Source organism: Trachypithecus francoisi, unplaced genomic scaffold (assembly GCF_009764315.1).
Source record: "Trachypithecus francoisi isolate TF-2019V2 unplaced genomic scaffold, Tfra_2.0 Lachesis_group12, whole genome shotgun sequence".
NCBI lineage: Eukaryota > Metazoa > Chordata > Mammalia > Primates > Cercopithecidae > Trachypithecus > Trachypithecus francoisi.
In genome coordinates this window covers 75,785,239-75,808,982 of record NW_022681457.1, presented here as the reverse complement: position 1 = coordinate 75,808,982, position 23,744 = coordinate 75,785,239, and the positions used below count along the sequence as shown (strand labels likewise).

Sequence of the window (23,744 nt, the reverse complement as noted above, 5' to 3'; positions counted from 1 at the left end):
AAAAAAAAAAAAAAAAAAAAATTACTAATGCTAAGGCTAAGACCTTAATAGAGTTACAGTGTATAGTGGAGAATGGGAGCTGGGCTGGGGGACAGTGAGGTAACTGCTGCAATAGCCAGGTACGTAAAGTCTATTCTCATATACCTGCTACTAAAGGTTATATATACGCATATTATCTAACCTTAACAGAAATTCCAGAAGATGGGCATTGCTATTCCCAATTTACAAATAGGGGGACTGAGGCATACAGAGTTTAATGGGCTGGACTCAAAAAGAACCTTCTAGAAACTCTACATTTGAAGTAATATATATCTAGTCAGTAGTTAAGAGGTATCCGGAGTATTTTGGGATGAAAAGGTGTTACAAAAATTGAAGGAGACAACCTGCTGGACAGGAATATCACTCAGAAGCATGAAATCCATCTCTACTCTGCTTTCTGCTGGAGTCAAACTGAAAATCTAGAGTTAGAAAAACTATGTCTTTTATAACAGGTGGGAGAAGTTGCCCTTCAGAAAAGTAATGACTTCTCTTAAAATTCCTTCAAGTTTCATAAACTATCTCAAACTGTTGTAGGGAAAACTGTAAAAATTTCATCAATCCAAAGCACCCGGTGTTCTCAGAGCCCCCTGTACAATATCATATTTACTTCAAGTCTTTATTTCCATATTGAACCTTTCACCCCAGTGGCTATTTACTGATTTCCTGGGCCATGTGGGTAGGAGTGGAAAACTATTTGAGCAGACCTAAGTGTGCAATCCATGGTGCTGGTGTAGGTGCTTTAATCTATCCCTCATGGCACCTCCAGCAGCTGGCTGCTGTCTGAACATTTCAACAGGACATTCCTCTCCATAGCAAGAACCTTTCCTTGCCTTTATAAAACACTTTACATTCACATATTTTGGATCTTGCTGTACAACTGGTGAGGTAGGCAGGTCAGAGATTTTTCTTCTCTTTTAGCAGATAGGCACACTGAGGCTTTGGAAACTAATGTTTATGGAGTATCTGCTTTGTACTAAGCACCTTCATTAAGCATCCAATCAGTCTGTCCTTGGCAGCAGCCAAGACTTTTGTGCCTTGTGGAAGTTCTGCCCATCACTGGGTCAAGAGCTATACCCAACAGACATCTCTACAATGGCACAGAAAGCTGGAGCCAGAGGGGCTCTTTGGAGACCAATCTTCAACTTCTACAAGGTATAGACAAGGTGGAAAGTAAAGTCCCAGAGAGGGTAAGAGACTCACCAAGTCTCTTTTTTTCTTGGTATGAGTACCAAGAAAATGAGTGGTTCAGCCACCCTGGTGGAGGACTTCGTATTCCCAGCCCCATTTACTGCCACACAGTTTCAGCTGCTCCCTGCAGGGAACCTCTGGGATAATCAAGTCAGGAGATATGGGGATGGAACAAAGGTTTGGGGACCCACAGCCTAGTTCCCAGAGTTGCTAAGGCCTCAGTGACATAGTCTGCAAGTGCCCTAGGGATGTGATTTTTTTTTTTTTTAAAGGAAAGTGACTTTTTATTCCAAAGCTAGCTTAGGGGAAGAAGTACAGCCTTCTTCCCTTAAGAGGACTGTTTGGCTTTTGGAGCAGAAAGTGGATGCTTTTAAAAGGGATGACTATATAGGGATAGAAATGAGCAGGTGGGGGTGGTCCATGTGCTAGTTCAGTGCCTTATTTACTGAGCAGCTGAGCTGGTGTCTTCATGGGCATAAATAGGTTTTTTTTTTTAAATTATACTTTAAGTTCTAGGGTACATGCGCATAACATGCAGGTTTGTTACATATGTATACTTGTGCCATGTTGGTGTGCTGCACCCATCAACTCGTCAGCACCCCTCAATTCGTCATTTATATCAGGTATAACTCCCAATGCAATCCCTCCTCCCTCCCCCCTCCCCATGATAGCCCCGATGTGTGATGTTCCCCTTCCTGAGTCCAAGTGATCTCATTGTTCAGTTCCCACCTATGAGTGAGAACATGCGGTGTTTGGTTTTCTGTTCTTGTGATAGTTTGCTGAGAATGATGGTTTCCAGCTGCATCCATGTCCCTACAAAGGACGCAAACTCATCCTTTTTTATGGCTGCATAATATTCCATGGTGTATATGTGCCACATTTTCTTAATCCAGTCTGTCACAGATGGACATTTGGGTTGATTCCAAGTCTTTGCTATTGTGAATAGTGCCGCAGTAAACATACGTGTGCATGTGTCTTTATAGCAGCATGATTTATAATCCTTTGGGTATATACCCAGTAGTGGAATGGCTGGGTCATATGGTACATCTAGTTCTAGATCCTTGAGGAATCGCCATACTGTTTTCTATAATGGTTGAACTAGTTTACAATCCCACCAACAGTGTGAAAGTGTTCCTATTTCTCCACATCCTCTCCAGGACCTGTTGTTTCCTGACTTTTTAATGATTGCCATTCTAACTGGTGTGAGATGGTATCTCATTGTGGTTTTGATTTGCATCTCTCTGATGGCCAGTGATGATGAGCATTTTTTCATGTGTCTGTTGGCTGTATGAATGTCTTCTTTTGAGAAATGTCTGTTCATATCCTTTGCCCACTTTTTGATGGGGTTCTTTGTTTTTTTCTTGTAAATTTGTTTGAGTTCTTTGTAGATTCTGGATATTAGCCCTTTGTCAGATGAGTAGATTGCAAACATTTTCTCCCATTCTGTAGGTTGCCTGTTCACTCTGATGGTAGTTTCTTTTGCTGTGCAGAAGCTCTTTAGTTTAATTAGATCCCATGTGTCAATTTTGGCTTTTGCTGCCGTTGCTTTTGGTGTTTTAGATATGTAGTCCTTGCCCATGCCTATGTCCTGAATGGTACTACCTAGGTTTTCTTCTAGGGTTTTTATGGTATTAGGTCTAACATTTAAGTCTCTAATCCATCTTGAATTGATTTTCGTATAAGGAATAAGGACAGGATCCAGTTTCAGCTTTCTACTTATGGCTAGCCAATTTTCCCAGCACCATTTATTAAATAGGGAATCCTTTCCCCATTTCTTGTTTCTCTCAGGTTTGTCAAAGATCAGATGACTGTAGATGTGTGGTATTATTTCTGAGGACTCTGTTCTGTTCCATTGGTCTATATCTCTGTTTTGGTACCAGTACCATGCTGTTTTGGTTACTGTAGCCTTGTAGTATAGTTTGAAGTCAGGTAGCGTGATGCCTCCAGCTTTGTTCTTTTGACTTAGGATTGTCTTGGCAATGCGGGCTCTTTTTTGGTTCCATATGAACTTTAAAGCAGTTTTTTTCCAATTCTGTGAAGAAACTCATTGGTAGCTTGATGGGGATGGCATTGAATCTATAAATAACCTTGGGCAGTATGGCCATTTTCACGATATTGATTCTTCCTATCCATGAGCATGGTATGTTCTTCCATTTGTTAATGTCCTCTTTTATTTCACTGAGCAGTGGTTTGTAGTTCTCCTTGAAGAGGTCCTTTACATCCCTTGTAAGTTGGATTCCTAGGTATTTTATTCTCTTTGAAGCAATTGTGAATGGAAGTTCATTCCTGATTTGGCTCTCTGCTTGTCTGTTACTGGTGTATAAGAATGCTTGTGATTTTGGCACATTAATTTTGTATCCTGAGACTTTGCTGAAGTTGCTTATCAGCTTAAGGAGATTTTGGACTGAGACAATGGGGTTTTCTAAATATACAATCATGTCGTCTGCAAACAGGGACAATTTGACTTCTTCTTTTCCTAACTGGATACCCTTGATTTCTTTCTCTTGCCTGATTGCCCTAGCCAGAACTTCCAACACTATGTTGAATAGGAGTGGTGAGAGAGGGCATCCCTGTCTTGTGCCAGTTTTCAAAGGGAATTTTTCCAGTTTTTGCCCATTCAGTATGATATTGGCTGTGGGTTTGTCATAAATAGCTCTTATTATTTTGAGGTATGTTCCATCCATACCGAATTTATTGAGCGTTTTTAGCATAAAGGGCTGTTGAATTTTGTCAAAAGCCTTTTCTGCATCTATTGAGATAATCATGTGGTTCTTGTCTTTGGTTCTGTTTATATGCTGGATTATGTTTATTGATTTGCGAATGTTGAACCAGCCTTGCATCCCAGGGATGAAGCCCACTTGATCATGGTGGATAAGCTTTTTGATGTGCTGCTCAATCCGGTTTGCCAGTATTTTATTGAGGATTTTTGCATCGATGTTCATCAGGGATATTAGTCTAAAATTTTCTTTTTTTGTTGTGTCTCTGCCAGCTTTGGTATCAGGATGATGTTGGCCTCATAAAATGAGTTAGGGAGGATTCCCTCTTTTTCTATTGATTGGAATAGTTTCAGAAGGAATGGTACCAGCTCCTCCTTGTACCTCTGGTAGAATTCAGCTGTGAATCCATCTGGTCCTGGACTTTTTTTGGTTGGTAGGCTATTAATTATTGCCTCAATTTCAGAGCCTGCTATTGGTCTATTCAGGGATTCAACTTCTTCCTGGTTTAGTCTTGGAAGAGTGTAAGTGTCCAGGAAATTATCCATTTCTTCTAGATTTTCTAGTTGATTTGCGTAGAGGTGTTTATAGTATTCTCTGATGGTAGTTTGTATTTCTGTGGGGTCCGTGGTGATATCCCCTTTATCATTTTTTATTGTGTCTATTTGATTCTTCTCTCTTTTCTTCTTTATTAGTCTTGCTAGTGGTCTGTCAATTTTGTTGATTTTTTTCAAAAAACCAACTCCTGGATTCATTGATTTTTTGGAGGGTTTTTTGTGTCTCTATCTCCTTCAGTTCTGCTCTGATCTTAGTTGTTTCTTGCCTTCTGCTAGCTTTTGAATGTGTTTGCTCTTGCTTCTCCAGTTCTTTTAATTGTGATGTTAGAGTGTCAATTTCAAATCTTTCCAGCTTTCTCTTGTGGGCATTTAGTGCTATAAATTTCCCTCTACACACTGCTTTAAATGTGTCCCAGAGATTCTGGTATGTTGTATCTTTGTTCTCATTGGTTTCAAAGAACATCTTTATTTCTGCCTTCATTTCGTTATGTACCCAGTAGTCATTCAGGAGCAGGTTGTTCAGTTTCCATGTATTTGAGCGGTTTTGATTGAATTTCTTAGTCCTGAGTTCTAGTTTGATTGCACTGTGGTCTGAGAGACAGTTTGTTATAATTTCTGTTCTTTTACATTTGCTAAGGAGTGCTTTACTTCCAATTATGTGGTCACTTTTGGAATAAGTGCAATGTGGTGCTGAGAAGAATGTATATTCTGTTGATTTGGGGTGGAGAGTTCTATAGATGTCTATTAGGTCCGCTTGGTGCAGAGATGAGTTCAATTCCTGGATATCCTTGTTAACTTTCTGTCTCGTTGATCTGTCTAATGTTGACAGTGGAGTGTTGAAGTCTCCCATTATTATTGTATGGGAGTCTAAGTCTCTTTGTAAGTCTCTAAGGACTTGCTTTATGAATCTGGGTGCTCCTGTATTGGGTGCATATATATTTAGGATAGTTAGCTCTTCCTGTTGAATTGATCCCTTTACCATTATGTAATGGCCTTCTTTGTCTCTTTTGATCTTTGATGGTTTAAAGTCTATTTTATCAGAGACTAGGATTGCAACCCCTGCTTTTTTTTTGTTCTCCATTTGCTTGGTAGATCTTCCTCCATCCCTTTATTTTGAGCCTATGTATGTCTCTGCATGTGACATGGGTCTCCTGAATACAGCAGACTGATGGGTCTTGACTCTTTATCCAGTTTGCCAGCCTGTGTCTTTTAATTGGAGCATTTAGTCCATTAACATTTAAGGTTAATATGGTTATGTGTGAACTTGATCCTGCCATTATGATATTAACTGGTTATTTTGCTCGTTAGTTGATGCAGTTTCTTCCTAGCCTCGATGGTCTTTACATTTTGGCATGTTTTTGCAATGGCTGGTACCGTTGTTCCTTTCCATGTTTAGGGCTTCCTTCAGGGTCTCTTGTAAGGCAGGCCTGGTGGTGACAAAATCTCTAAGCATTTGCTTATCTGTAAAGGATTTTATTTCTCCTTCACTTATGAAACTTAGTTTGGCTGGATATGAAATTCTGGGTTTAAAATTCTTACTCTTTAAGAGCATTGAATATTGGCCCCCACTCTCTTCTGGCTTGTAGAGTTTCTGCCGAGAGGTCTGCTGTTAGTCTGATGGGCTTCCCTTTGTGGGTAACCTGACCTTTCTCTCTGGCTGCCCTTAAGATTTTTCCCTTCATTTCAACTTTGGTGAATCTGGCAATTATGTGTCTTGGAGTTGCTCTTCTGGAGGAGTATCTTTGTGGTGTTCTCTGTATTTCCTGAATTTGAATGTTGGCCTGCCCTACTAGGTTGGGGAAGTGCTCCTGGATGATATCCTGAAGAGTGTTTTCCAACTTGATTCCATTTTCCCCCTCACTTTCAGGCACCCAATCAGATGTAGATTTGGTCTTTTTACATAATCCCATACTTCTTGCAGGCTTTGTTCATTTCTTTTTCTTCTTTCTTCTTTTGGTTTCTCTTCTCGCTTCATTTCATTCATTTGATCCTCAATCGCTGATACTCTTTCTTCCAGTTGATCGAGTCGGTTACTGAGGCTTGTGGATTTGTCACGTATTTCTCGTGTCATGGTTTTCATCTCTGTCATTTCATTTATGACCTTCTCTGCATTAATTAGTCTAGCTATCAATTCTTCCACTCTTTTTTCAAGATTTTTAGTTTCTTTGCGCTGGGTATGTAATTCCTCCTTTAGCTCTGAGAAGTTTGATGGACTGAAACCTTCTTCTCTAATTTCGTCAAAGTCATTCTCTGACCAGCTTTGATCCATTACTGGCGATGAGCTGCGCTCCTTTGCAGGGGGAGATGCGCTCTTATTTCTTGAATTTCCAGCTTTTCTGCCCTGCTTCTTCCCCATCTTCGTGGTTTTATCTGCCTCTGGTCTTTGATGATGGTGACGTACTGATGGGGTTTTGGTATAGGTGGTCTTCCTGTTTGATAGTTTTCCTTCTAATAGTCAGGACCCTCAGCTGTAGGTCTGTTGGAGATTGCTTGAGGTCCACTCCAGACCCTGTTTGCCTGGGTATCAGCAGCAGAGGTTGCAGAAGATAGAATATTGCTGACCAGTGAGTGTACCTGTCTGATTCTTACTTTGGAAGCTTCCTCTCAGGGGGTACTCCACCCTGTGAGGTGTGGGGTGTCAGACTGCCCCTAGTGGGGGATGTCTCCCAGTTAGGCTACTCAAGGGTCAGGGACCCACTTGAGCAGGCAGTCTGTCCGTTCTCAGATCTCAACCTCCATGTTGGGAGATCCACTGCTCTCTTCAAAGCTGTCAAACAGAGTCGTTCACATCTGCACAGGCCTCTGCTGCTTCCCCTTTTGTTGTTTAGCTGTGCCCTGTCCCCCGAGGTGGAGTCTACAGAGACAGGCAGGTTTCCTTGAGCTGCTGTGAGCTCCACCCAGTTCAAGCTTCCCAGTGGCTTTGTTTACCTACTTAAGCCTCAGCAATGGTGGGCACCCCTCCCCCAGCCTCGCTGCTGCCATTTTGGTTAGATCGCAGACTGCTGTGCTAGCAATGAGGGAGGCTCCGTGGCCGTGGGACCCTCCCGGCCAGGTGTGGGTATAATCTCCTGGTGTGCCCGTTTGCTTAAAGTGCAGTATTGGGGTGGGAATTACCCAATTTTCCAGGTGTTGTGTATCTCAGTTCCCCTGGGTAGGAAAAGGGATTCCCTTCCCCCTTGCGCTTCCCAGGTGAGGCGATGCCCGCCCTGCTTCAGCTCTCGCTGGTCAGGCTGCAGCAGCTGACCAGCACCAATTGTCCGGCACTCCCCAGTGAGATGACCCCAGTACCTCAGTTGAAAATGCAGAAATCACCGGTCTTCTGTGTCGCTTGTGCTGGGAGTTGGAGACTGGAGCTGTTCCTATTCGGCCATCTTGCTCCGCCCTTGGGATGTGATTTTTAAAAGGGCTGGTTCTGTCTTTTCCTAGGGAGTGATAAACATTCTACCATAGGGGGTAAAGAATTACCTCATCCAGAATGCCATGGCTATGGTCTCCTGTCCTCCTAGTTTATTTCTGAGTGTGTATGTGAGGTGTATGAGGGGTACCCTTTACCTCTCACCCTCCACAAAGTGGGTTTACTCCTTCCACAAAAAGCATCTCCTCTGGGCCCATGGGCCCGAAAGCCTGTCAGGTATGCACACTCGGATCCCTTGGTTCCTAGTGAGGAGCTGCCATCTGAGGGCCTTCTAGCCTGGTGACCCAGTGGGACCTCTGCTTCTCCCGAGAACAGACCTCGGTTTAATTGAATGGTGAAACTGTGCTGTGTGTTTTTGTACGTCTCCTTGGTGTGATTATGTAGAACTGCATACTTGTTTATGTGCCTGTTTTTATTTACCATGTTTATGTTTTTATGTATACGTATTTTCTGTTTGATTTGTGAATGTATGTGTTTTCTGCATATGGCTATGTTGCGTGCGTGTGTGTGTGTATCTGTGTGTGTATTTTGTGGGTTGGTGTGAATGAGTGCTGGTTCTGTGTGTGTTATTTGACCATGTCACCAGCTGCTCTGTTTGTCAAGTAAATGTGTTATAATTTATTTATTTATTTGACAGAAAGAGAGCAGCTTATCTTAAGGACTGCAGGAGGCAAGAAAAGAAAAGAAAAGAAAAAGCCAGCCCCGCATTGCTCTATTTTAAAAACTGCTCTGCGTTGTTATGGCAGCTAATTTTCCTTAAATGATTTAAGGAAACGGATCTGTCTAAAAGAGCTGCAGCCAAGTTGTTATAGCAACACAGGCAGCAGCTGAGGAGGGCCTTTCTCCTCTAGTAAACGGGGGAAAATCACCTCGGAGTGTAGAAACCTCTCAAAATAGCAACTTTGGGTTCCGAGGGACTCAGGAGGTAAAGGAAAGGGCTGGTGGAAACCCATGCACCTCCCCAGACAGACCCTGGGGGGTTCTTCTTAGCAACAGCCTTTTCACTTGAGTTGGGATCTCATCATTCTTCACCTGGACTATGGCAATAAGCACCTACCTGGTCTCCCTTCTTCCCACATAGTCTCACCTCCTTTGATCCAGTCTCCACACTGCAGCCTTAGTAATTTTCTAAAGCATGCATTGTTTATTCATCTGTGAATTCATCATTCAACAGGATATTCTCTACAGTGCCGGGTTCTGTGCTAGGTTCTGGGAGTACAGAAAGGTACTGAATGAAATGAATAGGGCATGTTTTTGAACAGCATGCCAGGGAACACTAGCCTTTATTCCAGAAGTAATGCAGGCCCACTGAAAGAATTTAAAGCAGGGAAGACAGACCCAGGTGGATTTAAATTTTAGAATGACTCCAAGATTTCTAGATTGAAGAATCGAGTGGCTGGAAATGTTTTTCATTGATCTATCTTTCCCTTGCTCCAGCGTCTTTGAGGACTCTCCACTGACTACTCTGATTTTCAAGACTGAGAGAGGATATATGCTGGAATATTCCTAACAAGTGGCACTTTGTTTCATTGCTTTGATTTTTTTTTTTTAGTTGTGGTATTTAATTCAATTGAAAATCAATTTAAAAGAGGGCCTGAGACCTTGATTTTAGTAAGAAGAGAGCATTGGGCCATAGGAAGAAGCCAAATGCCTTGGGGCAGTGTTCAAACCCATCCATGGGCTTCCTCAGCCTGCACCTCACATCCCCTCTCACAGCTACCTGTTATAAATCCTGCATACCAAGCCCAGAAGCTGAGGTCTTCCACCTCCATTCCATTGCTCAGCTTTTCCTGGAATGCCCTCTCCCCTTTCCCTATAACTTTCCTTCTCTCCAAAGCTCAGCCACCTGATGAAGTATTACCAATCTCTAAAGGGCCAGTACAAATGCAGATTTCTCAAAAAAGCTTCCTTGGATCACCCACCCCCCACCCCCACATGGATTAATCTCTTTCAGCCCCATGTTTCCAAAGCACTGTGTTTACTTAATTATAGCACACTTTCCTGACTGCCTGGAATTAAAATTTCATAAGGGTCTGGCCTTCTCATCAGATTGTAAGCTTCTCCTGACCTGGGACTCTGCCCTATTAATCTCTGTAACCCTAGAGATAGCTCAAGAGTCTTGCAAATGGGAACATTGAAAAATGTGTGCTGCAGTCAATTAACTGAGGATTTTAAAGCAAACATTACTTTGTTATTTAGCTTCATCAAACACTGGGTGCCCTGACAAGTACATAGTAAGATGCTAGTGGAGTTGCAGATGGTTGGTCCTAGGAGGCCCATTCACATATGGGCTTAGCTTTCTAAGATCATAACTGGATATAGCTGTGAGAGGAGCACGCTGTCTGTGGCCTTGTGGGTGAGTGACTCTGGTTGTGTGGCCGATTGTATGATGTTAAGTCACTGTCATACTGTGTGGTGTGTGTGCTAGGAGAAAGCCAAACTTCCGTGGATAGGGGGTAAGCTCTCGCCTGAAAGGTAATATCATTTCCGGTGCTAATTAGATCTCAGATCTAAAATCAGAATTGGAAGGAGAGGCCTGGATTACAGCAGAGTTAGAACTGGCTCCCTGGTCTTTACCACCACTAAAGATATCAAAATGTCTCAGCGCAGCTCCCAAACAAGATATGGTTAGATGGTGAGGACAGGTTAGGGACTGGGAAGACAAGGGATCTGGAATCTGAGTGAGCCCTTGATGGCCATAGAAAGCTAATTTCAATGAGGAGGGGGGGTAAAATGGGGTAGATGCTGAGTCCAGGGCTGAAGCAAGTATGTGAAGATGATCAGAATCCTCTCTCATGGGAATGGGAGTGGGTGATGCCATCTCAGTTTCTATCCCTGGGAGTGTTGGACAATCTCAGCAGGTTGCAGGGAAACCTCTGTCACCAGATCAGAGCCTTCATTAAAGGAGGGCACAGTGATGGTGGCAGTGGGATCAGGGGATATTCTGAGGGAGAGAGAAGATTGGGGAGGGGTCTGTGGTTCAGTTCTTCCTTTTATCAGGAAAGTCTTCTAAAACCAAGTCACAGAAGCTCTCGGTTCGGTTCATCATTTGCTCAACGTCTGGTGTCCAGTCTCTGCCGGACACTAGAGACCCTGAGATGAGTTAACCAGACCCTTTCCCTGGGGGACAATCAATCACAACTGGCAAACAGGTGCCAGGCCACAGTGTCCACAGGGAGCTATCATGGGAGTGGAGCATGAAACACTTTATATCTCAGGTCCAGGGCAGTCCTCCTGGTTAAACACTTTGTTTTCAAGATCATCATTTAATACCCAATGTCCTCAAGAGGGGTAAGATTTTAGTGAGCACAGGGCTAGGAAAGCAGCCTTTGAAGTCAATGTCATCACTAATACAAGGACAGTAGGCTCCTGTTACCAGGTTAGAAGCACACAGAAGGGCTCATTCCAGAAGCCTTCCAGTGCAGGCCAGACATATCACTTCAGGTCTACTGTACACGGAGCACCTCTAAAGATGAGTGCATCACTTGGCCCTTACTAACTATTCCTCCTGGGTTCACATCTCAGGAAAAGTGCCACACTACTCGGCTACCCAAGTGAAAACCATAGGGATCATGCAAGACTCCTTCCTCTCCCATCAGCCACAGTCACCATGTCCCTTAGGTCTGGCTCCTTATTACCGCTAGACTCCTCTTGTTCCTTTTCAACTCCACAGCAGCAAGCTGTAATGGTCTCACAGTCTCTAGTTTGGCACCATCCAAATCTATTTTTCTAACAGGCACCAGAGGGGTCTCTCTGAAATGTAAACCTAATTTGCCAATTCCCTGCTTAAAGTCCTCAGTGGCTGCCTATTCCCATGAAAATGAAGTCCAGATTGCTCCCTGTGTCGTAACCACCCCTTCTGTCTGCCCCTGGTACCAGCCACACTGAATGACTTCCAGTCTCCTGAGTAAGCCACCCTCTCAGGGCAGGTGCACATGCTGTTTCCTCTGCCTGGAAAGTCCTCCCTGACCTGAGCATCCCTCATGTATCAGCTCAGGTGTTGCCTCCTGGGTTGGGCTCCCACAACCCCTGTGCTTCACTCTATAAATGCATCTAGAGTAACTGTCTGTAAATGTCTGTCTCCACCAGGCTGCAAACTCCTCGGCACCCAGCACAGGGCCTGAAGGAATGACAGTTGATGTTGGAGGGTCTTGCTGATTCTCTGCTTGTTGATTCTGTGGGCAGAAGGCAATCTGGACAGGAGGAGTGAGGCTGTGCATTTAGAAACAAGCCCAGAAGTTGTCCTGGCAGTTCAGATAGTTCAGGGTTGAGTGACTATGTATGTGATACTGAAGTTCAGGAGCAGAAATGCACTTAAAGCTCTTAAGGCAGATGCCTCAGGGCACTGCAGTGTTTGCAACTGGGCACAAAGATGTCTGAAGTCAAATGTGAATTTAAATCAGATCCAGGTAATGGTTGTTGAGGGTCTGCTACACACCAGCACTGTGCTAGGTGTTTTTGCATTATTATTATTATTATTGTTTTTTGAGACGGAGTCTTGATCTGTCACTCAGGCTGGAGTACAGTGGCACGATCTTGGTTCACTGCAACCTCTGTCTCCCAGGTTTAGACAATTCTCCTGCCTCAGCCCCCCGAGTAGCTGGGATTACAGGCATGTGCCACCACACCTGGCTAATTTTTTGTGTGTTTTTAGTAGAGACCGGGTTTTGTCATGTTGGTCAGGCTGGTCTTGAACTCCTGACCTCAGGTGATCCACCTGCCTCGGCTTCCCAAAGTGCTGGGATTATAGGGGTGAGCCACCGCGTGTGGCCTCACATCATTTTTAACTAGAGAGACTGTATAATTTATCATCCAAATCAGAACAGTTTTGAAAGTGAAAAGAGGATGTTGTTAAAAGATACTCCAGGACAACAGGTATAAACCAGAATTGCCCCAGGAAAGCCAAGACTTATGACCATTCTACCTAGAAGTCATACTTTGTGCTTTTGTTCTTGGTAACCCCTGACACATCTTATAAATATATATTTATCAGTATTTACTTGTTTAAAGTCTATTTCCCCATTATATTGCAAGAGTTGGGGTTTTTCTTTTTCACTACTAGAACCTCAGTGCACATAGAAAACCCATATATAAATAAATATTTGTGTAAAGAAGAAAGGAAAAAGTGGAGTAAAAATTGAGTGAGGAAAGAGAGAGTGGGGAAGAGAGGAAGGAACCAAGGGAGCTGGGATCCTCTTCCAGGCCAGCTTGACTCCTATATTAGTGCTCCACACCCTTGCTTGAGGCATAAATGAGTAGCCTTTCAGTAAGAAAATGGCTTATACAACTAACTCAGCGCCCAAGGTGTACTTATTAAGATCTAACCAGCTGATGATCAATGTATTCATGACGCAAATCATTTCCTAACATCTCTGTAACTCACTCTGGCTGGATCTGTGTTTTGCAGCATGAACGAGCGCCCAGTTGTTTGTGAGTAAATCAATAATTAATGACAGCAATGGCATGCTGAAGCCTTCTCCTCTGTAGCAACCCTAACCTACTTCCCTTGTGTTCCTCCCCCAGGCTGCCCCCAAACTCCCATTTCTCTCTTTGGGGATTTATCTAAAATACCACTTTGTTCAATGGTTTCCATTCTGTCACTCCTTCTGGTCCAATGTCATTTTTATGTTTTTTTGGTTTGTTTTTTACTGTGCCTCATCATCCTACCTGGAAATAATTGTTTTGCATCTATAAGCCATATTGCATTTGGCATAATAGGATTTTCTGTGTTCAATCCAATTTAACTCAACATGCAGTTATTGAATATCTATTATCAGCCAAATCAGAAAAAAAATGTAGGAGCTTGTTCTCCTTGAGAAGGAAGTATTGTGATTCTATCAGGGCAACTGCAGTCAACACAGAAGCCTGGGAGGGCAGAATTCTGCAGACTACAGATACTTCCTGAGAAAATCAGAAGCAGCTTCTGTCTGCAAGGAAAGCTGATCAGGATGACATTGAGAGGTCAGGGGCAAGTTCGTGTCTGTAAGAACTAGAAGACAGTGGGGTTTCAAAGCTTAGAGAAAGGCAGCAAACCATAATCATTCTATCTCTGCATATGGATTTGGTGAGCACAGTTCACACCTTCTTTTATAGACAAACAAGGATGAGCTGGGGAAGGAGGCAAATATCCTAGAGTTATGGTTATGCAAGCCTTGACACAAAAGGTATACTGTGAAAGGACCTAGGAAAGCAAAATTCACATAGGAGGACCAAGATAACAGTTGAGTTTCATAGCCAAGAAAACTACATTGCACCTCAGGACTGACTTTTTCATTAATCCCTGCTCTAATACATGCATTTGTTTTTAAGCACAAATGCTTAATCTGATCAATACCTGTGTTGCTCTTTAATTCAGGAAATTTTCACTGGGATCCTCAAAGAGGGTAAGCAGAATGGGTTACATTGGTGCATCTCTGAAGTACCCCAACTGTGTGACCTTTGTTGTCTTAGAAATCACCATCTCTCACCTGACAGCAGTCATGGGCCATAAAATCAGTCATTGAAGTTGGAAGGGACTCAAATGGAATTTCACTAGAATGTCTTCCAACAGTTGAGTCTCCTCTGTGCACCCTTTTGGACTAAAAGTTGAACACTTTTAGTGACACAGGACTAAAAGTTGAACACTTTTAGTAAAGCAAAGCTCATAGCTCACACACACACTCCATTCTCAAGCAGCTTTAGTTGTTAAAAAGTTCTATTTCTCTACCTCTTCCCATATCCCCAACCCGTAAAAAAGGTCTGTCCCACCCATTCTGCGATTGCTCTTTAGAGACAGAATACTGTAGTTTGCTTCACTTCTCTAAGCTATGAAACTCCGCTGTCTTCTCGTGTTAAACAAGAACTTGCCCCAGGGAGCAAACTTGGTGTGGACATCCATTGCTCTATCTGCCTATGTCCCCTTCTTTCTTCTGAAATGGTAGGCCCTCTTTTCTGAAAACAAGTACCAACCCACCCTCCAACTCCAACCATGTGGTTCCAGAGAGGCTGCCTTGTCCTTGCATATTCTTTCTCCTGAGCCAGAACTGACTTGCCCAGACGTGGGCATGTCCTCCCAACTAGGTCAATCACAATCCTTTTGGAACTGGAACTGGAAAATGAGCATAAGTTGCTGTAGTGTTGAGAACCTTTGGATGTGACACTCACCAGTCATGTTCCCAATGTGTAGAAGAAGCCAGTTTACAGTCTTCAATTACATGACATGCCCTTGGTATTCTTCTAATAAATTCTCTACTTTGCTTATACTAATTCAAGTTGTATTTCTTTAGCTTGTAACCAAAGATCCTTGACAAATATGGATACACTCCAATATATTTCCTTTAACCCACCAGGCCTCCACAACTGAATCCACTATTTGTAAGAGGTTGCAGGAAAAGAGATTGGGAGAAGGTCCTTGGGTCTGTTGGATTCAGAGAAGAGCAGGCCTAGTGTCTCCCTGGTTTTAGCTATGTATTCCTAATTTGCAACTTCTAGTGGACTTTCCCAATACAACGCTTCCCTTTCCCAGATCAAGCCACAGATCAGCAGCTGTGGAGGACATTCAGTTACTTACTGGGTCGTTGTACATCTGGACGATGAGTTGTTTCACTCCATGCAGGGTAGGGTGGACCCATGGAGAGGGATCCAGCCAGTGACGATTCAGATCAAACCCCATCAGAGAACACCTAGGCAGTACCCGAAGTAAGAGTCAATATAGACAGGACAAGCTGAGCTTCTCACTTGTCAAAATATGCTTAGGAGTAGGAGCAGTGATTATGTCACTTACCTAGCATTTATCATTTTCTAGAGACAGTTTTAAGTACTTTATATGAGTTAATCCATTCAGTGCCATCAACAACCCTGTGAGGTCACTACTATTGCAATTCCCACTTTGCAGAGGAAGAAACTGAGTCACAGAGAGATTCCAAAGTATTTCTGTGGTGTAGTCTCATGTCAGCATCCATAGACACATGACCCATAGACACATATGCACATCTCCACACTGCAGCTGAGAAAAATGCTCAGGCCAAAACTACTGGTGTTCCCATTATGCCTCTTTGCTCACACCTATAGCTAATCCATTGTCTCTACCTTCAAAATACACCATAACCCAATACCTTTTTACTACTTCCTCTGGTATCACCTTAAGTGTGGGCCAAGGCCCAGAGAATTGTAATCATTTTTTACCTGGTCTTCTTGTCTTCTTCTTGTCTCCTCCCACCTCACCTCCCATGACAGTGTACAGCAGAAGACTGGAGATTTCCAGAAATTTTAGACTTGGACTTGGATTCAAGCTCTCCAGTTACATAGGGTTATGTTCTTTCCATTCCTTTGCTGAGCCTGAGAGCCAGTTGTATGTGTGGATTTGAGGAGACCAGGGCATAAGCCTTCTCTTTTCAAATGTCTCTTTCCTCAAAGCCCCTGGAGGCACTGAGAGAACCCAATTTCTTATCACTGTGCTACTTTTGTCTCAGTGAGAACCAGAGGAGAATAATGCGGAAACTTCCAGGAACATCCTTTCGCTCCACATTCAGATTTTCACTAGCGTCTTGCCTAGCCTCTCTGGCAAGTCCATCCTTCGTGAGTGTGGGATAATGCCCCCAGGGTATGCAGAGGAGATATCACTGAGTTCAGGTCCCCTGCTCTGCTGATGGTGTACTATGTGACCCTGGGCAAGTCCCTTGTTCTCTCAAGGCCTAAATTTCCCCCAGCTACAAGTAGAGAAGGAGCTTCCACAAATGGACCACAAGCTTTTCAAGAACCTCTTTCATCATGGACTGCACTCTTCCTACCCCACATCCTTAGTGGAGAGGAGCGCACAAAAATGTTCTCTGTGTTCCAGGATTTCCAAAAGAGCAGTGATGCCTAGATACCAACCATTCTCTGTACTTTAAACAGAGGGGATCACTGATGCTCACCTTCTAGGCCAGCAAGTTACCTCCTGATCTTGAACTTGCAAAGGGGTCCCGTTTTCATTTGCCATTACAACATGAGCATTTTTCTTTGTTAGTAAACTCTTTGTAACTAGTATTGTAATAGTGTTATAATATGACATACTATCCCATTATATGAACCCCCATAATTCATTTAGCCATTTCCCCACTGTGGCACATTTATTTTGTTTTCAATGCTGCACTATTTTCAAAATGCACTGATGAATACTCTAATCCCTAAAGTTTTCTCCACATTTCAGAATTTTTTTCTTAGAACAGTTTCCAGAAGTAGAATTGCTTGGTAAGGGGATTGACTGACTACAAAATCACTATTACAAATGAAAAATGGTCCTCAACATAGAAAGCAAAAAAGAAAAAAAGTAACATCATCTTCCTGTCACTCAAATATAACTCCTGTTAGCCTCTGATGTAGTTCCTGCCATCTTTTCTTTCTGAGCTTATAGTGGTAAGTGCAGCAGTAGTTAACATTTAAGAAGTGCTTACTATGTAACTTTACACGAATTATCTTATTTCATTTTCGCTTTTATCTCATACAAGCCCTGTATTACTATTTTACAGAGGAGAAAACAAAGGCTTAGAAAATGTAAGTAACTTTCTCTAAGGTCACTGAGCTACTATGTAATGGAGTTAGAATTTGAGCTCAGGTTAACCTGATTCTTGGAGTCCAAAATCTTACCAATTGCTCTCCTTACTCTGCTCTCCTTGGACTACACTAGATTGTCTTTCAGAAAGGAAACATTCATTGCTGTGACTAGTGCCTTGATCTACAGACATATCCATGCAGTTCTTAAATATTCTTATCTGAAGTATTGCTACTCATGAAAGTGATTAAGGACAGACAGAGAGAGCCTCACAGCCACACTCATCTGAAACCTGCTCAGGGTAATTTGGCCAGCATATGGAGGAGCAGGCTTCAAACCCAGGACTGTCCAGCTTTAATGTCTATGCTCTTCTAGGGAACAAACAGTTTAAGCAAGCTGTCTGCTTTTGAGAATGTATAAGGAAATTAAGGAGGAGAGACTGGTTTAGGGAACAAGGATGAGGCAAGAGTTAAATATAGCAATTCATCACAGTTTTATTAAGAACCCTCTACACACCAAGCTCCATGGTAGTGTTGCTGGGATAGAGTGATTGATAAGAGATGTTCTCTAACCTCAAGAAATGTATAATCCAGCAGGAGGAAGAAGATATGCTTACAGGTTTATATCGATTTATAATGCAGGATAATATTGTGAGTATTAAATGAGCTAATGTATAGGTTTTGGTACATAATGGTAACTCAAAAATGCTATATTATTGTTTTTATTGTACTGTATTATTATTTTATGCTATATCCTATGTGAATGACATGGACTAATAGTTTCACAGTCCATAGGATGCTGGAATGGGCAGCAGTGGTCAGGGATGACCTCTTCTCTTCCTTGAGTCTGGAATTAGGCAGATCTGGGTTCAAATCCATGCTCTGTTCCCTCCCAAGTGCAGGAGACATTTGTCCATGTTCTTTGGGGAATGCCCAGCATCTAACACTGTTACTAGATGGGGGGTTGGGTGGGGTGAGTTTGCTTCTCATCATTACAAGATAAGGCCATGATTGTGCCCTATCTCCCTGCATGGAAGCCAGCCAGATACTACCTCTTTGTTCCCCGGCAGCCAGGGCAGCAATGGGAAACCCGGGCTCAGGCACCAGCCACTCCTGCCCAGGACGTCAACTTGGGACTGGGTGATGTGAGGCAGCAGGGAGTGCAGTGCAGCAGTGCTACTGTGGAACAGAGGCAGAGTATTCTGACCCTTCAGAGCTGCTTAGTTAATTGCTCTGGTTTTCAAGTCTGGCTACCAGTTTTTGCGTGATTCTGTAAGCCCCTTCGTATAAATTCCCTTTTTGCTTAAGTGGCTAGAGTCAGTCCTTGTTAACTTTAGCTGAAGGCATCCCTAATCAGATGGCCCTATGAAATAATTCATAGAAAATTCTGGCAGACCCCTATATTGTCCACTTCCCAATGACTGCTCAACAAACAGAGGGAATCATTGGTCTGGCTGCTGTGCTCACAGAGCTTTTCCAGCCCTCACTGAGCATCTAAATATTTAGAAAGGTATATTACCCTTGACAACAGGATGTAATCATAAAACAACTGCATCCTTAGACATGCTTACTTATGTACCTCTCCTCTGCCCCCAAATAGGAATGTCCTCAGCACTGTCTTGGGCAGGTCACCAGCTTGCTCTAGGACACCTCTATGACCTAAAACTCACTACCTTTCCAGTTAGCTTATCTCATTCTTGAATCTTCCATTAGAAAATTCTTTTTTCCTTTTTAGGTGAATGTGTCTCCCAGTCACTTCCTCCATCCTTCTCAGTCTTGCCCAGTTGCACAGAACAACAGGGTTATACTGTGGGGACCAGCGGCTTTGGGACTTACAGTTATGTTTAAGTTCTGGCTGTGTTCCTCACCAGCTGTGTGATCTTTTTAAAATTTCTTTGTTTGAAATGCACTTATAGGCTTCTGTTTTATCATAGATATAAAGAAGATAACCACCCTGACTTTCTGGATTGCATACATGAACACACATGTCTGTAAGTGGATCAGCAGAATTCTCAGAAAAACATAAACATTGAACAAATGATAGCCAGTGACGACAGTGAAGTGGTGATAATGGTAGCACTGTTGAAATTGTCTAAACTTAAATATCAGCTCCTCCAGGAAGTAGAAGAGGACGTTCACTCCCTGCATATGAGGGGTAGGTGCTTTTCCTCTGCTCCCACAGCATCTGTTTCTCCCTCAGCAAAGTGGCTACAGCACAAGATGTGGTCATTATTGAGTCCGCTTCTCCACTGGACCATGAATTCCTCAAGAGCAAGGATGCTATCTTATTCATGTTGGTATTCCTGTGCCTGATAAAGAGCCTGGATCATGGCAGACATCGAAGAAGTAGTTGTTGAACAAACATTTCATTCCTCCTAAGCATTTTCCTGTCTCATATGATATAATTCTCACACCATTCAGTCACATGATAAACCTCAATTTTCTATTGGGAGTGTTGAGGGCCAGAAGAGGTAAGCCATTCTCTCAAGGCTACATAACAAGTACTCTAAAGGGCCCAGACTGGAACTCAGGTGTCCTATCCCTGGACCTCATAATGTCCCCACTTGGCTATGCTGCTTCCAGGAAACCTCTTTGATTCAAAAAAGAACTTCAAAACTGAAGGAAAAGTGTTAGAGGTCAGAGATCCTGAAAGGTCAACTCCTAGATCCAGCCTGCCAATAAAAATAGAATGTAACTGGTGATTCAAAGGCATCTTCAATCCTCAGAGACTCTAGAGCTTTTTAGAAGCTAAAGCATTTGTGATATTCTTCAGTGAGTAGTACCTGCATGGGCACCTTTTGAGCTGATTTTAAACGAATGCTTCTAATGGCACTCAATCTATCCTTAGATTAAGTATTTACTGAACAAAACATCTTAGTAAAGATGCAGGATCCCTGGTTAGGAGCCTGGGGTACAGGTTGCACCTCCAATGTCTATGTCATCTTGGAAAAGTCACCTCCCCTCCCTAGGCTCTATGCACTTATTTGTAAAATGGAATGCTATACTTCACTCACAGAGATCTCTTTCAGTTCTCTCAGTATATGATTCTAAAGCATCAATAACTGGGCTTTTTACTCCCAGAGTAAGGGACTTGGAGGAAGCACGTATTTCCAATTAAGTTAAAATTCAAAGAAAACAAAATATTCTAAGAAAAGTCTTGATAGAATTTTAAAATGAAACACCAACTAGTCAAGGATGACCAATATCTTAACATTAATTGCATGCATTGCTCAACATTTGAGATGTGTGGGACACAAATGGGAGTTTGCCAAGAGTCAGGGCATGAGAGAGCATTCCAGGGAAAGAGTATAGCATGTGCAAAGTTAGGGAAGTAAAACTGGTCAGCAATTATGCATATTTCTAACAGGCTGCTAGTATGTTCTGCTTGTGTCCCTAACTGACTATATGCACAAGAGGCCAAGGCTGGTACAGGCTCTTTCTCTTTACTGGTTTCAGGACCAAAAAGCAGCTGCCTAAAGACAGCGGAATGCATAAGGTGGCCTCCAGATGCCAGGCTCTCACTCCTATGATTGCCAGTTTAGAGTCACTGAATGCAAAATCCTGGGTCCCTGCCCTGTGTCTCTGTCTCCTTGGTGCTCTTGTATTCTGTTGTTTTTAAGATGAAATTTTTGCATGAGCTCAAGATTAAGACCTATGTTCTGACAAGAATGGGGCTATTTATGGTACCAGTGCGAAATAATCTTTCACATTAGGCCCATTCTAGAAAATGCAAATACATAGAGGCCAAATTTACATATGACTGCATAATATATAATGTCTTTATTTTGAGTTGGAGATACTCTTAAGTATCTTTTCTTTCTTCCTCTAATCTGTGAATTCCATGAGGGCAGGGATAATGTCTGAGTTATCTTTCCCACCCCCACTCCAACACTGTCTACTATAAACCCGGGTGCAGAGAAGATTCAATACATTTATTGGATGAATGAATGAGTGAACAGATTAACAAAAGCATGGATGAACACCTTGCAGGTTTGCAAACATGGGTTAGATAGTTACTTTCAGATATATTTTGAAAAGTAAGCACCTACTAAATGCTAGACTCATTCACAATAATCAAATGAGATAGGTATTATTAATCCACATTTGATAAATAAGGAAATAAAATCCAAGGAAGATTTGATCTTGAGAGGGTCACTTGACAACTAGTAAGATATAGATCTGGAATTTGAACCCAGGTCTTGTTGATGACAGGATGGTTCACAGTCACCTTTGAGGTCCCCCAGCCATCTGTGAGTCTGTGTGATTTATAAAAGAGACACTAAGCTACTCATTTGTCTCATCTTCTTATCCTGTTCTCTTTCTCGTTTGCCCAATGGCAGAGATATAATGGTTCCAGAGAATGTTATTCAAATCGCAAATAAATAGCTCCATCTCATGAAGGACATCATGCCTTATCCCTGTTCGCAGTAATGGCAGCTAGAATGAGAGCGATGATTTCAATTCCCCTCCTTATGATTTCCTTTTCATCTCCTCTGAAGAAGGATAGAGAAAAAGGCAGCTTGGCGGCTCCTGATCAATCTTGCCCTGAGCACCGCCAGGCTGCTCTAAGGAGCAGTGGCATTGACAAGCAGAGATGTATGAGGTACGCCTGCAATTGTCCCCCAAACACAGCAGTTTTTCAGCATTACCAATGAGCTGGATTGGATTAGGTATATTTGCACCAAAAGCAAAATAAATATTGCTTTATTTAATGCCACTAAAGGGTTGGGATTCAATTGCCCTTGGCCTGAGGCACCTTCCAGCTCTATTGATTGGCCCGTGTCAGAATGCCAGATAATCTGTCATCAACAGCCCCTGAAAAATGCTTAGCATGTCGGTTGGGCTCTGCTGTTGTGTAGATGGAGGATGGCAGGCAGTGCCCTTTGTCCCAAACACAAGGGATAATCATAACACATCCACTTTCCATCACCACCACCAAGATATTTAAAGCATTCTCCTCACATCCCTTCTTAGATCATCATGACGAGGAGATGTCTGTGACCAGGACTGTGAAGACTGAGAGGAGGGTGGATAAGAACATGGGCTTCAAAGGCAGAAGGCTTGGGTTTGAGTCCCAGTTCTGCCATCTAGTAGCTTTGTGACCTAGGACAAATTCATCTGTTTGCTTAAAGACCTGAAAGTGCTGAGAGGGCAGCAACTGAATCTATTTCATTTGTCACTGGGTCTTCAGTGCTAGCACAGTGTCTCGTACACAGCTGACTTTCAGTTGAACTGTACAAATAGAGGCTCAGAAGTGGTAATTTGACCATGGTCCAGCAAGGACAAGTGACAGAGGCAGAGCTTGAACCCAGTCTGCCCAACTCTAAAGCCTATGTTCTTAGCCACCATTATACTTTGCCTTTGCAGTCCTAGGAGTCAGGTAAGAGCCTAGTAGAGGGACTATCCCTCATGTGTAGTGAGAGGTAGATGCAACATCTATAGTTTTTAAATGGTAAATCTAAGTTTCAAATGAGGGACTCACATAAAATGTACCTTTATGCAAATTGATGAAAGGTGCTGCCCCCTACCACCTAGGGTAATAAGTTGCAATCAGGTGCCGTTTCTGGGTGGGTAAAGTACAGAATAATGCCACTTGGTTTGGCCAGACTTTGGATTGAGAGCAGAGTCATAGCCCATAGGCCCCATTGACCCCTTGACCACTGAACATTTGTACAGTGCACAAACTGCTCATCCATATGGAGCAGCCTTGGATGTGCCCAAGGTTTATAGCAAAGCCAAGATGAGCACTTAGTTTTTCTTCTTCCAAGGTTCATTCAGCAAGGTCTTTACCCTATAATGGTGGCCTTTTTGGCAAAGTGGCACGATTGGGGACAAGGGTGTTCAGATCACATCTGGAAAAGGGATTATCTCCAACCCTAAGAAATTCTTCCTAGTGGGTAAGGAGAGACTTTAGAGTGCCTTCTCCCTTCCCATACAGAGCATATACTCCAGGGATTCATCTTGTCTCCTGCTTGGCAGCAACAAACACTGGGTTCAGGTGGATTTCCAGTATTGCAACTGAAATCTAATTCTTAGAGTCAGTGACCAACTGGAAGGACCTGAGATTTCATAAAACCCAATCCCCACATTTCAAAGACAGGGAATCTGAGGCCAAGAGGGCAGAAAGGGTCTGCCAAGGTCACACGGCTATTCAGGGGTAGAATGGGAAGTCCATTCTAGAACCAAAGGATTATTTTTCTCTATATAAGAACAATGATAAGGAGTTTACTCCTTTTTGAAAGGTCTGAGGGAGGACATTTTCTGAAGGAATACACTGGCCCTTGAGGCTAAACATTCACCACTTCAGTTTCTCAAGTGAAA

The 23,744-nt window shown here is 42.8% G+C and overlaps 1 protein-coding gene across 2 annotated transcripts in view; it reads right to left on the bottom strand.

The window, feature by feature from the left end:
• Positions 1-23,744, bottom strand: part of AGBL4 (ATP/GTP binding protein like 4) — a 1,514,939-nt gene that overhangs the window by 112,460 nt on the left and 1,378,735 nt on the right. For both annotated transcript variants that reach the window (XM_033226452.1, XM_033226454.1), the window contains exon 9: positions 15,463-15,574. In XM_033226452.1, coding sequence (XP_033082343.1) covers positions 15,463-15,574 — 112 coding nt within the window. The remainder of the gene's footprint in view (positions 1-15,462; positions 15,575-23,744) is intronic.